General features: G+C 36.5%; 1 protein-coding gene across 1 annotated transcript in view; it reads right to left on the reverse strand.

Annotated features, from left to right (window-relative positions):
- Positions 1 to 14,311, reverse strand: part of LRPPRC (leucine rich pentatricopeptide repeat containing) — a 98,530-nt gene that overhangs the window by 21,038 nt on the left and 63,181 nt on the right. The window contains exons 26-30 of the mRNA XM_009904035.2: positions 10,488 to 10,556; positions 10,135 to 10,225; positions 6,799 to 6,941; positions 6,613 to 6,700; positions 1,748 to 1,871 (exon numbers count right to left, since the gene is read on the reverse strand). Of these exons, the coding sequence (XP_009902337.2) occupies positions 1,748 to 1,871; positions 6,613 to 6,700; positions 6,799 to 6,941; positions 10,135 to 10,225; positions 10,488 to 10,556 (515 nt within the window). The remainder of the gene's footprint in view (positions 1 to 1,747; positions 1,872 to 6,612; positions 6,701 to 6,798; positions 6,942 to 10,134; positions 10,226 to 10,487; positions 10,557 to 14,311) is intronic.

Genomic DNA, 14,311 nt, shown 5'->3' on the forward strand with positions numbered 1-14,311 from the left:
TCAATCTTCACTATAAAGTTTCAAACTTCACCCCTTAGGAATCTTTCAATACATTAATATTTTCTGCAAACATTTAACTATACAAATTTTATCAACATTCTTTGTACTTCTAAAACATCTCCTTTCCATCTTCCACTTAGATTTATCAGTTGCTTCCATTAGTTTTTCCTTGATATAAGCCATGCATGCATCAAGCACAAACATTCCTCATCATAAAGCCCAGTTACTGAAAAATATTTGCAGAAATGTTATTCTGTTGTTCTGAATGCAAAATTCAGGCATGCTTTCAATGAAAGGCAAATTCAGTCTAAATATTTTTTTGAAGCCCCTGAAAATAATACACATCATCTCACACTATACTGGTTCTTGGACATAAAAATCTGAATTGACTACAAAAATTCTTACTTTTTAATAGAGCTCTGTGCATCATTTAAGTTACCTACAGGCACTTTCAAATTCACTTTATACAGTCAAAAATAGGCTTGAGGAAAACGACTGTTGTTTTTTTAGCCAAAGAACGCAAACAACTTACATTTTTGTTCTTTTTATGTCTACACTGATGAGTGGTAACACTTGTAATCTGGCATACTATACAGCTCTCAAAAAGGTTGTGCTGGGTTACACCCATCCTAGCGGAGGGGAGGGTTGCAAGAGCCCTGCTTCCCCCAGGGAACAAAGGAAACCTGATCCAGGTGGACTTGGCTTCCTCCTCCCAGGAAGAGGGCTTGCCTGGGTCTAAGTTGATCTGTTCCATTCCCCCTTCCTGTTCAGCAAGACTACAATGAGGAGGGCATGGCAGACATTCTTGCTCTTTGCTCCTGCCTTGCCTGTTTGAAAGGACCAACAGCCGCTGCTGGCCTCATAGTTCTGCCACATGGTGGGGCCTGATCTTCTCCCTGCTGCGTCCAGGCTTCCCTAAAGGACTGAAATCCACATACATGGAGGGAGATAGAAGGCCATCCAAATTTGGTTTGGCATGTTCTCCTATTCATCCTTATTCCTTACCTTTGTAAATCCTTCCTGATACTGCTATATATATAGTTAAAAAATTTACTTCTCCTACTTCTAAAACGACTTCAGACTATTTTTTGGTAGATTTACCTCCAGTCTCTTCAGGGGCGGAAGGAGGATTTCTTGGCATTTTTGCTACCATCTGAGCTCTTAAACTCCAGTTAAGGCTCAAACCACTACAAAGGTTAATTCCATTCTGGTGATTCTAACAACACATGACAGCAGGTTGGATTTATTTCAGAAGAATAAGAGTTGGATTTAAGGTTTATGGTCATCTCCTAGCCACTGGCATCACAGTCAAACATACCATTTTGTATTTGGCAGCCAGCCAGCTGCTAGGGAGAGTGGGTAGGGTAGGACAGCAGCAGGGATGGGGATTGAGGGGAAGGCTCACAGGCAGTTAAGTGAAGGAATCTTGTCTATTTGGATATTGCTCTAAAGAGGAAAAGGCAGACTGCCAGAAGGGTAGACTTTCAGTTCTGATGCCAAGTACATTTCTTGATACTGATAGCTGAAATGAGTTATTAGCAATACGTACTGTCACTCTAGTACCTTTTCAATATATGGCATATCATCCCATGAAATACCCATTTATTACTTACCATAGGTTCCAATTATGAGGCCATGACCTTTTGTCCCATTGAAATACAAAAAATTACCAGACAATTATCCAGAAATTATTTAAAAACACCTCCCCCTGCCCAGTTTAAATCCCTCAAACACAAAAAAGCCTTACATGTGTTTCACTTGGATGGCTTCCTCCAGACAACTCTGTGCCAACAATGCTTTTATGAGGGTCTCATAAGAACGATAAGGAAACTCATTCTTCTCTGGCATTTTCAGGAAAACACTGAAGGCCTCTACAGAAATAAAATAAAAAGTCAACATGAAATGTCATAGAAAGAAATCACCTATTCATTGAAAAGGTCCATCTTGTATCTATTTATCCTCTGCTTGCACCTTGGGGCTCAAAGCTGTTGGTCACAGCCTGTTCAAAACTGCTTGTAAACAACAATCAATTGACACATACCTCCATGGCACAAGAAGTTTGCTGTTACATTTCTTCTATATATGGCTGTTGCTCAAATATCAACAAGGCTGGTTAGAAGGGGAAGACTCAGGATTTTAAAAGCAACACATAATTCTGGGGTATATAGTTACTGTGTCTGGTGCACGATCACAACAGCATTTAACAAATAATATAGGAGGTGATTCCAATATGGGGAGATCAAATTATTTGGCTAAGACAAGATTTATACAAAGCATACAATTTACAAATATACAGATGTTTAACAAGTAAACTACACTGCATTTGTTTGACTGATTAACAGTTTTATTTCATGCATTCACAATAACTGTCAGTGTATGAAAAGATGTTACCGAAAAGGGGGAAAAAAAATGATAAGCACACTTTTCAGTCATTTATTTTTCTGAAACAAGATTATGCAGCTATAAACATGCAGCGAAAACTGCCATCCAGGTTGTAACATAGGCTAGAAAGCTGTGTTAAGAATCACAAGTGGTCTTTTAGATGTAAACTGTGATTGCGTATTTCATTTACTGAAACAAATAAACAAAAAAATCCCTTTGTTAATTCAAATCATAGCTACAATAACCTTTAAATAAAATTCCTTAGAAATAATTGAACTATCAGTATAAGTTTCACCGTATGAATTTTTTCTTATACTTTGAAAGTAAGAACAGAAGACAACTATTTCAGTCTTGCTGTCACAAGAAGCATTGCACTAACAGCACTTACTACAGTGTGAAGCAGAATTTTAAGCTGGCATTCCCCAAAGTAAAACTATTGGGTGTGCTTTTTCATTTCAATCTTAAACTTCTTCAGTTGAAGAGTATACATAAAAACCTCCTAGAATGTAGGCACAAAAATGACTATGCATAGATTTTATAATTTATGACACACACAAACAATGGTTTCATCATTACAATTAATGTTGTCATGCATAATCTACTTTGGACTCCGTTCATATATGTATGTACAGGGAAAAAGGATAATAGTATCACTGTAAAAATTGAATCCACTTCTGTATATGCAGGTTTCACATATACAAGAGACAGCCATAAGAAAGATGGAAAGAAGATATGTCTGATGTCTGACAAAACAAGAGTGATTGCATTGTTGACCAAAAGAACAACAGAACAATAGGGCAACAAAGGAGAGGTCTTGAAATTCTCCACCACATTTACTTGTAGGTTAAATACAGTTGCAATGTGATGAACTCTCTTATGTGCAGGGATGCTGACTGGTCATAGGTTTGCTCTGCTTGTGAAAGTCTGTTTAAATTCTATTTTTTTAAAGCCAAAACCTCCTTATGTTTGGAGGACCCCAGGAAAGCTCTGCTGTCTTCAGACTGAATTAGGATTTCATAATTTTAAGTATTTTCTTTGAGCATTGCTTTCCACTGATTTGGCATAGAAATGGACCTCACCACCAGATAACATGATGTCAAGCAGATGCTACCATCAGTTGTCATAGACCACAAAATAAACATTCTATTTCTATAAGGAAATACATTTAACTATCTTTTTTTTGGTAATGACTAGTCCAATGAAGAACTAAAAATAAAAATCTCTGCATCCATTTTGCTTTCCTGTTGTGGGATATTTTGTTGTGTATGTCATTCCTAAATTCAGAATGATTATCTTATTCTGGATTATTAACTTCATTTTGCATCAGTGTGTGTCTGAAGTATACCTAGAGGAATCTCAACTTGAGATATAAGGCTGAACAGGTATTGTCAGATTATTACTTCTTCAGATGGTATCTAAAATTACTGAAGTATATTAGCATTCAAAAGCGAAAGTTCTTGGTTTCAAAACCACGTTGTGTCATATTAGCTATTTCAAGTAGAAAGATCTGTTTAAAAAGTGACAATTTACCAAGAAACCCTCAGTTGTCAAGTCAGTCAAATTTGTTTCAGCAATTTCAATGGTTTAGGATATGTGCAACATGATCCCCTGGACTGAAGTTCTCACACCAAGTAGTCAAGACAAAAATGAAGATACGACTTTACATGAATCAGGCATGTCAGAGAACAGATTTTCGAAACACCTCCATGTCAGAGTTGGGAAGTTTGTGAAATTCGTAACACAACTAGAACAAGTAAATATTTTTCTTATAAAAAGCTGATGTTGACAAAAATGTATATTCTGCCCTATTGCATTCACATCAAAATTACATGATACTGCTATATAAAAGTGACAATGTGTATTACATAGATAAGGGCTTTCCTAAGATTGAGAAAATGGTTTCCATACAAGACACGAACTGTTTCCCAACATTTGTCTTTTTTCCCCCCCTTATTTCTCAGTAGCTTCAGACCACTTCCTCTCCCTTTAAATTAAAAAACATGCAGGAATAATTTACTGTGAAATTAAGTATCAGATGCTAGCAGTTACATTTTATATTTTGGTTTTAAACCAGTCTCCCTGCAAGGTCCAAGCATTCCTCCTTCTCTCCCCTGATCATTCATGATACCAAAGGCTCAACGCACTTTTCAAGGAATGTTATAAAACCCATTCCATGAATCTTGACTTGTCTTCAGTGAAAATAATTCTGCATTTCTTGCATCAAAAGAAATGTGACCAGGAAGATGGGGAAGGCGATTTCCCCACCACTACACAGCTCTTGTGAATCTCCACATGGAGTACTGTGTCCAGTTCTGGTGCCCCCAGCATAAGAAAGACATCAAACTGCTGGAATGGGTGCAGAGGAGGACCATAAAGATGATCAGAGCCTTGGAATACCTCCGCTATGGAGACAGGCTTCAAGAGTTGCAGCTGTCCAGCCTGGAGAAAAAAAAAAGGCTCCAGGGAGACCTTACAGAGGCTTTCCAGTACCTGAAGGGCCTACAAGAAGCCCAGGAAGGGACTTTTTACATGGGCTTGTAACGGATTGATGCTTGAGGAAGGCAGATTTAGACCAGACATTAAGAAGACATTCTTTACAGTGAGAGTGATGAGACACTGGAACAGGGTGCCCAGAAAGGTTTTGAATGTCCCCTTCCTGGTGGTGTTCAAAAGCCAGGTGGGATGAGGCCTTGAGCAACCTCATCTAGTGGACCCATGGCAGGGGGATTAGAACTAGATAGTCTTTAAGGTCTCTTCCAACCAAAACCATTCTATGAATTTCCTGAAAACGTTAACTGGATAACATAACACTTGATGCCTATACACAAGATCTACAGACTCCATTTCAGACTTATCAGTCCTCCTGTGACTGAAAACCTCTATAGGGTCATTTTAATTAAAAACAAAAAAAAAAAAAAAGTTAAGTGTGAGAATGACTGGGAGATTCTTTTCAAAGCTTGAAACTTAAAAATCTGTCTGTCTACCCTATAAAGCATACTGGTAACAGAGAAGAAAATGACCAAATATCTTCTATTTATCAATCTACCTCACTAAGCAAAATGAATTTTTTTAAACCTAATATGTTTTGAAGTGAGATACCTAGTCATAGCACATGCAAAGAAAATAAGGATTCCTGGAATATTCTAATGCTCTCCACCTTGGCAAATGATACAAATGGACTGAATTCCTCCTCTCTTTGAAAGGTCCAGAAATGCTAGTTCTGAGTCTGTGCCCTGCTTGGAGATGAGACAGACAGAAAGATTTGCCATGATTTAAACACAGACAAAGCCAAGAAGAACTCTACTGAAGCACACTTCTTTTCATATAAAATACCTGTATAAAAGTTAATTTTCTTGTATCTGAGGCAGGGAAGTTTACACATAAGAGATACTCATTTTTCACTGCAGAATTGATCTAAACTGATCTGTCAATGAGACCATTCTATTTTCGCGATGGCACCCACAGGCAGAGGGATTTCGAAGCAGTGAGATGTGAGGACAAGGTTTTGATCTTTTCTTTACAGTCTGTGTATTTCTTTGAGGGAGGAACAATAGAATGAAGTTTGCAAATTGTACCAAGAATCATGGACAACTTTAATCTTAGTTAAAAAGAAACTGAACACACTACACAAGGCACTGAAACCTCCCTTCAAAAATAAAGAGCCTTGCAACACAACAAATAGAAAATAGCCAAACGTATAAAAGACCGATAAGAAGAGAGCAATGATTATCTCCGTAACACAGTCCCACCTCATTTAATCTCATCTATTTATTTTTGTGCCAAATCTGTAGCCTAAATAAGGCAGGCAGCTGAAGTATACTTTGGAAGCATATCTGATCTTTTAAGACTTCAACAGCAGGAACAAACACAAAGTCTCTGAACAACCTCTTTTTATAGATAATTACATAAACATGTCCCACCCTATTTAACTTGGTATTAATCTTTCTTCTCACTATACTTTGCATGTCTCACAACATAAAACTTGTAAGCAAACAGCTAGATTTTATAGGTTCCACGAAATTAGTATTTTTAGCATCAATCCTGCACACAAATTTATCTTCTGGTGTTTAATAGATCCGTTTGAAAGTATAAAACATGGTGTTAACCCAACAGTGTAAAGTGAACTGCAGATCATACTAGCAAATCAACAAAAAGCAGTGGCAAGCATCTGTTGCTCTGTAATTAAAATATATGTTGATGAGGTAAAAATAACTGTGGGTTTTAGTTTACCTTTTGCACTGTTTTTCTTGCAAAGCATCCTTATTTTCCTTTCTTCCACACCAGAAGCACTTGAACTGCTGGTATCTTCACATCTAACCTTTAAAACAAACTTATGTAAGTTACCATCTGTTAACATTTCTCAACAAAGAAATGCATTCAAACTGTGTACAGTACAGAAAGTTTAAGTACAATTACCTTAGGTATCTCAAATGGAACAAGCTGGCCATTTTGCTCAAGTATATCAGACAGTAAGATTAGTGTTCTCTCACGAGGAACAACATTTTCTTCTTGAATTTTAGTCCAAACAGCTTCAGCCTTTTGCCAGTCACTGTTTTTCTCTAAAACAAGATTCAAATTTTCAGATAAAAGCACAGAGTATACATACATATCTAACACAAATCAAAGAGATCTTTGGAGAATAATAAGTAATATACTTCTGCTTCATAAGATCATCAACCTGAAATTTCTAAATACTTTTAATACAAAAGGTGATGCAAACAGAAAACCACAAAACAAACATATAAAAAGCATCAACAAAACCCCATATTTAAAAAAAAAACCAACAAAAACCACAAAGAAAATCATACACAAAAGGTTTGTAGAAACTTTCAAATTAATGAGAAATCATTCACTCAGCTCATGAGTTTGAATAATCTTGATTGTTAATTGTAGAAACAGAGTTGTAAATTTTTATGAATCATTAACTCTCTGAAGTACCACTTCCAAGTTCTACTTTGAAATTCTCAAAATGAAATCCTCTGGTTATGTTGCTACTGAGTTAAAGTGTGTACATCCCAGAAGTGCACCACTTTCAAAAGAAAGAAGTGTTCTGGGCCTTCAGGCTCTCATTTTGGTAAGAAAAGATAGTATGTGTCTGAAGACTGGTTTAGTTTTCTGAAAAACTTTAAATAAATTTAAATTAAATACCAAATTCACAGAGAAATTAAATTATTTTCATCAAGAATTGAAATGTATGTATGAACTACTGCAAATACATAAAAATCTGGATCTTGTCAAAGAAAACAGAACACCAGAACACCACTGACTTCTGTTTGTAGATCCTATTCACAGCATGTAACCCCAACAACTGCTAAACCGTAATCTGTCCATTCCATGGTTTAACTCAGAATCCCAGAAATGGAGATGCAAACCAGACAGAAGCAGAACCGCGGACATTCTGTAGTTCAGGTTCCCATGGACTATATTGTAACACAAGTAAACACTGAAGCAGCCACCTGGAAGCTGCATAACACATTTGAATATTCTCTAGAACTGTTACGAAGTTTGTGTATGCTGCTTTACAAACAATATTACAACGCAGTACCGAAACGTTACAGCACACTGTTCTATTATTTCCAGGAGCTGCATGGCTTTAAGAAAACACATGCATAAAGATACAAGCTTGCTTTCAACAAGGTGCTGCCATTACTTCAGCTTTTTGAAAGAGGTAGCAAACTTGCTGAGTACTAAATCAAACAAAAGGACTAAATACTGCAGGTACCATTTTAAAGCGGATTCTTACAGCAGATGATAGCAGAACAGAAAAGATCTCAACACTTTTTCATGTATTTGTTCTTATGTTTGACACTCATGAGGCCACATCTAGAGCTCTGACCGTGTACAGTTTTGGCCTCCACAACTGTAAAAGACATGGTAGCAACTAAAGCAAATTCAGCCATCAAAACAGACATGGGACTGGAATAGATAAAAGAGGAAGCTGAAGATTATGGGTTTTAGGCAGCCTGGAGAAAAGCAGGATAATATGGGACCAATTACCTAACTAGCTCTTACAGAGAAGAGTCAGTCTCCTTGGAAGAGCAGTGTCAAGGATGAAAGGTGATGGTTGACAAGTTGCAGCAATAGAGTATCTGAGGATGCTCAAGCCCTGGAACAGGTTGCCCAGGGAGCCTGGTTGATCTCCACCTTTGGCACTCAAATCCTCACTAGAAAATACCATCGTGTGATCTAACTTTGAGGCTGTCCTAGTTCAGGAAGAGAGCCGATATACTCTCAAGTATAAATTATTCTGTGACTCTAAAAAAGCCAAATGCATTGTTTTCAACATTTTGGAATGTATAAAAATACCAGTATATTGGAGGGTTTTTTATATGCTTAAAATAGGGCTGAAATTAATGGCTTAGGTGGCACAATGAAAACTCTCTGCTGTATTTGTGCATGGGGCAACTCTGATAGATAACCTAGTACGGTTGAAAGGAGGAATGTGCAGGGGTTTTGTGTGTTATGGTGACAGAAACTCGCAAATGGTTTCCACTTCTTTGAATAGATGGAATTCATTTTGTCTTTTGAAAGAAGACTGAAGATTTTCCATGACAGAATTTGATAAATTCTATCTTCTTAGATTCTCTTCCTAGCAGGCACACTGTCAGACTTAGTCACCGCCAGAGGTGATCAGGATGAGGAGAGAAATAGGAAGGCTCCCTGTCTGTTGAGACAAGATTGCTTTTCAGGCCTACTTGACTTTTGATGGTGAACCAGTATGTGCAAAGCCACAACTGAGCAACGCTACTGTTTGATTTTGGGGCTTTCTAAGGCTGTTCAGAAAATGTGACGCAACAAAGTCCTCAAGGAGTCTCTGGTAATTTTTTTTGGTGTGTGTAAGCTCTCATCTCATCTGCTTGTAGTAGTAAGTGCAATGATGAAGAAACTTCTTTTATTAATATATGAAAAAGAGAATTTGAATAGTATTTTATTTCACACTAAATCATCACTACCTCTAGTAGACCAAAAATATACATGAGGAAGAGCCTAAAACTACTTCAAGCTCAAATGCAACTTTTCCCAAGAGCAAACTTACTGAATTGGTGTAATGGCTCATATATATATGCATACATATAAACGTACATTTGTAAAGTACAGAGCCATTAATCCCTATAATGCTTTCTTTTTATGTTGCAATTTACTGTTTAGTGCTCCATATCCAAGCTTAACACAAAAGTTTTTTCAAGATCTTGAAGTAACTAGAACTAAAGTTTCCAAATTTTTAATTGTGTATAAAATGGTATAGCACAGACTGAAAAATACAGAAAGTAAGAAATTAACACTATAGAAAAATCTTACACTGATTCTGTAACACAAAATGAACTTTCAATTTTCAAAGCTTTTCCATTCCTCTAACTGATGCAGAAGACAGGTTGAAGGAAGTGAAGATTTAAAACAAACAAGCAAACAAGCAGTTTTGTGATCCAGCTTTATCAATTGCAAAGATATAATAAATGAGCAGTTTTTCCTCTTTTAGCATATTACAATCTGAAACAGAATAAACTGTCAATATTAGGATACAAGACAATAGCATGCATTGGAAGATTAGTACTGCGTAATTTCTGTGTACATGTTCAGGTCTGCAGGTAAAAAACAAAACAAAACTAAAAAAAAAAACCAAAACCCACACACTTTGCAATCTCAGGAACTATCCAAGCTACTTGGGTAAAATTCTCCAGTTCAGGGCTATTTCCTGTCTCTAACCACAAAAGAAAACAGATGACAATATGAAAACATCACAGGCTCACTTACCACACAGTTGAAGTATGTAATAGTACATCTCATCTCTATCACATTCAAATAGATTTTTAGTTAATTCTACCAAGTGTTCCAAAGCATCCATCTTTAAAAAGAATGAAGAATATAGTTATACCATAGCCAAGCACTTACTTTGCTACGTATGTGCGCTTACATGCTGTGTGCATTCAGCTAAAATAGTGCTTCTGGTTAAACACACACCAGCAGCATTTACATGGAGCATTAAGTTCACCTCATCAGTCACACATCCTTTCACAAACATAAAAATCAAACAATGCGGTATTTCAAAACAGCTTTTCTTGGAATATAGTGACAGTTGCATGGAAGACATTATACGAGCCACATACCTGATTATTTGAGATACACTTTTTTGCAAACCACTGCAACCTTCCAGAGTGTGCTCTCAAGCCAGGAGTCTGTAAAGTATTTCCAGAAGAAGAAATGCATTACTTCACACAGAATGTTCTAAGAAATAGTAAACATAATACGGGTACTCACAAAAACTCACTGGTTTTGATTGTTTGTTGAAATCTGAAAGAGACTACAAGCTCACAAACATTCAAGTTAGGTTGCATTTGAAAGACTTAATTGTAGTCATTTTATTCATGACATTTTCCTTTCGGGTTGAACATTTTTGAGAGAGTTGACTGGAAATAAGTTTCAGATGAACCAAAACATTAAATAATTTCTATCACCACAGTAATAGGTGCTAGGTATCCAAATGTAACAGCTATTACCCCTTGTGATCATTTGTGTTACTCCTGATAAAGAATTAACAGCAAATGTTTCCAAATTGTCTTCATAATGAAATGGTCATATTTGACACAACTGCAATGTCTTTGCAACTAGAAAAATATTCCTTTCAACCACAACATCACAATTTGGTATCCCTTCTCCAGTAACATTTGTCATTTTCTTATAACTACTACTACATAAGACCAATAACATTTTAGATACTGACTTTTGTTACTGGCAAGAAAACCAGGCATTCACAAAGCCCTAGCTGTCACAACTGAAACGTACTGCCAATGCAAGTACTCCAACTGTAAAGCACTTCTCTTTCCAGAACAAAGACTTACTCCTCAGTGTGTATACATGGAGGAACTGATATGTAATAGTCAATAAGCCACAGTTCTTTCTGCTACTAATTTTCCCAGGTTTGGTAAGCCTTTTTTAATTTATTCCTTTGGTGCTTTGAATTAACTACAACTACAGAATACACATTCTCAAAAAGGCTTCAGCCCTTGGAAGCTCCATCGGACAGAGACTATCATATTGTGCCTTCTCAGTACCCTAGACCACAGTGAAAATACTGCTTCTTCCACTTAATTTTTTTTAATACATGAAAACTCTTAAGTTCTTAAAGAAACATTACAAGCATGCCTTTGTTTATGTCCAACGTATCTAAGAAAAATGCTAAACCACCCCACTGTGTACAATGCATCCATCATTTTCATCCCTTCTCCTTTCCTCCCAGAGAACACTTGGATTTACTTCCTTTATTCTCTTTTGGTTTAGCACAAGGATCATTTACAGAGAGGACTCTGTTTTCATTTCACAAGCTCCAATTCATATTAATATTGCTCAGAGAGATTTCAGGAAGCCAGTGTTTTGACTCTTGAAGGGTTTTTAGCTGTTAATATTTTAAGAAATCTCTACTGTTTAAATGTGAACTGCAACTTTCAACATTTGAACCCTACTTCACATGAAAGAAGCAATCTGAACAAAAAGCCATGAGAAATACTGACTTTCAGCTCTAAAACAGTGGAAACAATTACCACAGAAGTAGTCCATTTAGCTTCTGTCTTTTTAACATAGATGACTTCCTTTTCCCATATTGTCCAAGTGCAGTACTACCATTGTATCTTTCTGAAATAATTCAGCACACACCAGAAAACTAGCATGCAAAACTTCAGAGAAAAGGGTTAAAATTTGCTAAATACATAAATTGTTCATGTTAGGCCATATAATCCTAGCAATCATACAAACCAGTTTATGCAGCCATTGTAAGGTTCTGACAAAAATGGAGCATTATCCCCAGTTTTTCAACATGGAACATCTTCTCTATGTATTTAACTGTACTATAGTCTCAACCCAAGAGGTTACAAAGGAATAGCAGCTACTCATTTATTCAAAAGTGGTGTATATATATATATATATATATGCAGTTTTGCTTTCCAGGTACCCGGGTTTTTGCCAATTATTATTTTCCCCACCATTACTTATGTTTATAGGTACCCAGTTAGTGCCTTTTTAGCAGCTACCAAGCAATTTCGCATAAAAGATGCTGAAAACTAAGCCAAGAATTAACATCTTACACAACAGGCTCTTGAAAATGAAAAAAGAAAAAAGTATGTTGCCTGCATCTGTAGCTAATCCTCTTTAGGACATGGTAACATTCAAATACTGAATTCACTTACAACTTGCAATATCATTGCTGATCCAAATGCCAATGAACTCAACAGCTCCAAAGCTACAAACTTCTTACAGCAAATCCTTTCCTGTTCAGGAATGATTGATGTGTCTGTCACTACAAGGACAGCTGAGTTATACAACAGATATCCTTGTGTTTCATTTTGAAATTGAGAAGCGTTTTCACATACTGCAGGTCTCAATCATCAAAAGAACATCTAGGTCAGATTAACTAAAGCTCCAGGGCTTGCCTGATAGTCCATATTTGTAGCTTATCCCTTAACATCTTAGAGAATTTTAAACATTGTATTTATCAGGATGCAGACTTTCTACAGTACAGCAGACTGAAATGCAGAATAAATGTTTAAAAAAGAAAAAAAGGAAGGCAAAAACCTGTTACTCTAATTACACTTCCAGATGCCTGTTTACAAGTTTGATCTTTGTTGTTTAAATAGGCTGGAGGGTAAAAAAAAAAAAAAAAAAAAGTCTATTACTGAGTCTCAGTGGTTTGGGAGTTTTTATCTGCTTTGGGTTTCTTTTTGCAATTTATTTTCTTAAGACATTCACTGCGTTAAAGAATGGAATAACTGTTTAGACTCTCAAGCAATTTATACAACACAAAAACTAAGCATGGAGGTTTTCCGGCTTTTAGATTCTCTTAGCTTGTTATCCTCTCTCCTTAACCATGCCTGTAAGAGAATACCTTTCTGAGGCTCAGCAAACAACCCTACATGGCCTCACTGTTTCTATATTTACTCACAGAAGGAGACAAATAGAAATAAACTGCATCTTTAGGAGACCTTTTGTCAAGCAGCACTCAAAAATCACGTGAATGAAACAATCCTGACGCACTGAAAGCATTTGATTTGCTCTCCTCCTCCGTGGAACCAGTCACTTCAGATAGGTGACTAGAAGGGATTCAATTGTCAGAAAAAAAAGAATTTTCCGTACTAACATGTTTATTTGAGCCAATTTCTACAGCTGAGAGAAAACAGATTTTTCCAGAAAAACATGGACCTGTCTGAGAGGAACCTAGTCAAGGTTTTCCCAGATTTTTGGATAATAGAAATACTCGAGTTTTGCTTGTATTTGTGTTACAGCCAATAGATTGTATTTTTACTTTAAAGAAGTATTTACAAACAAAGTAGCTTACAGAAGACACATGGAAAATATTTACTTCCCTCTATTTGCCTAAAGCAACCTCATCCTCTTCAAACATAAAACTTGAGAGAAAGACCATAGACACTAACACAAAGTCCAGAAACCCTGCGATACCATTCAGAAACAGGACTTTAAGAAACTGAGCTGAAAATGTCTCAAAACATTTTTGCCACAGCTGCCTTGGGATGCATACTTAATTAAAAGCCAAAAGTAGTATTTTATATTAGATGCCTCTTTTGTTTTAACCCTCTGATACTGCACATCCACGAACTGCTACATTGCAGAGTCTGGGAAAGTGATTGTTACATATCCTGGACACATTATTCTAGCCTTTCACAGTACAACTCACTGTCCTCCAGCGTTTTATATTTCTTCCTGTTACATTTTCTTCCCAAAGTTCAATCTTTTCTTAGAGCAACAGTTCAACTACAGCCACCAATCAAAAGATATTGGAAAGAAACAGCCCAATTTCATAAATGCCATCCACATGCTGAACTTTCTATTTTCTGGACAGGTAGATCCACTCATTCCTCCCCTTGAGCCCATAGCAATAAGAGACAGCTAATGTTGCTAAAGGAAGAAGAATGTTTCATGGTAA

This window comes from Dryobates pubescens, chromosome 16 (genome assembly GCF_014839835.1).
Source record: "Dryobates pubescens isolate bDryPub1 chromosome 16, bDryPub1.pri, whole genome shotgun sequence".
NCBI classification, from domain to species: domain Eukaryota; kingdom Metazoa; phylum Chordata; class Aves; order Piciformes; family Picidae; genus Dryobates; species Dryobates pubescens.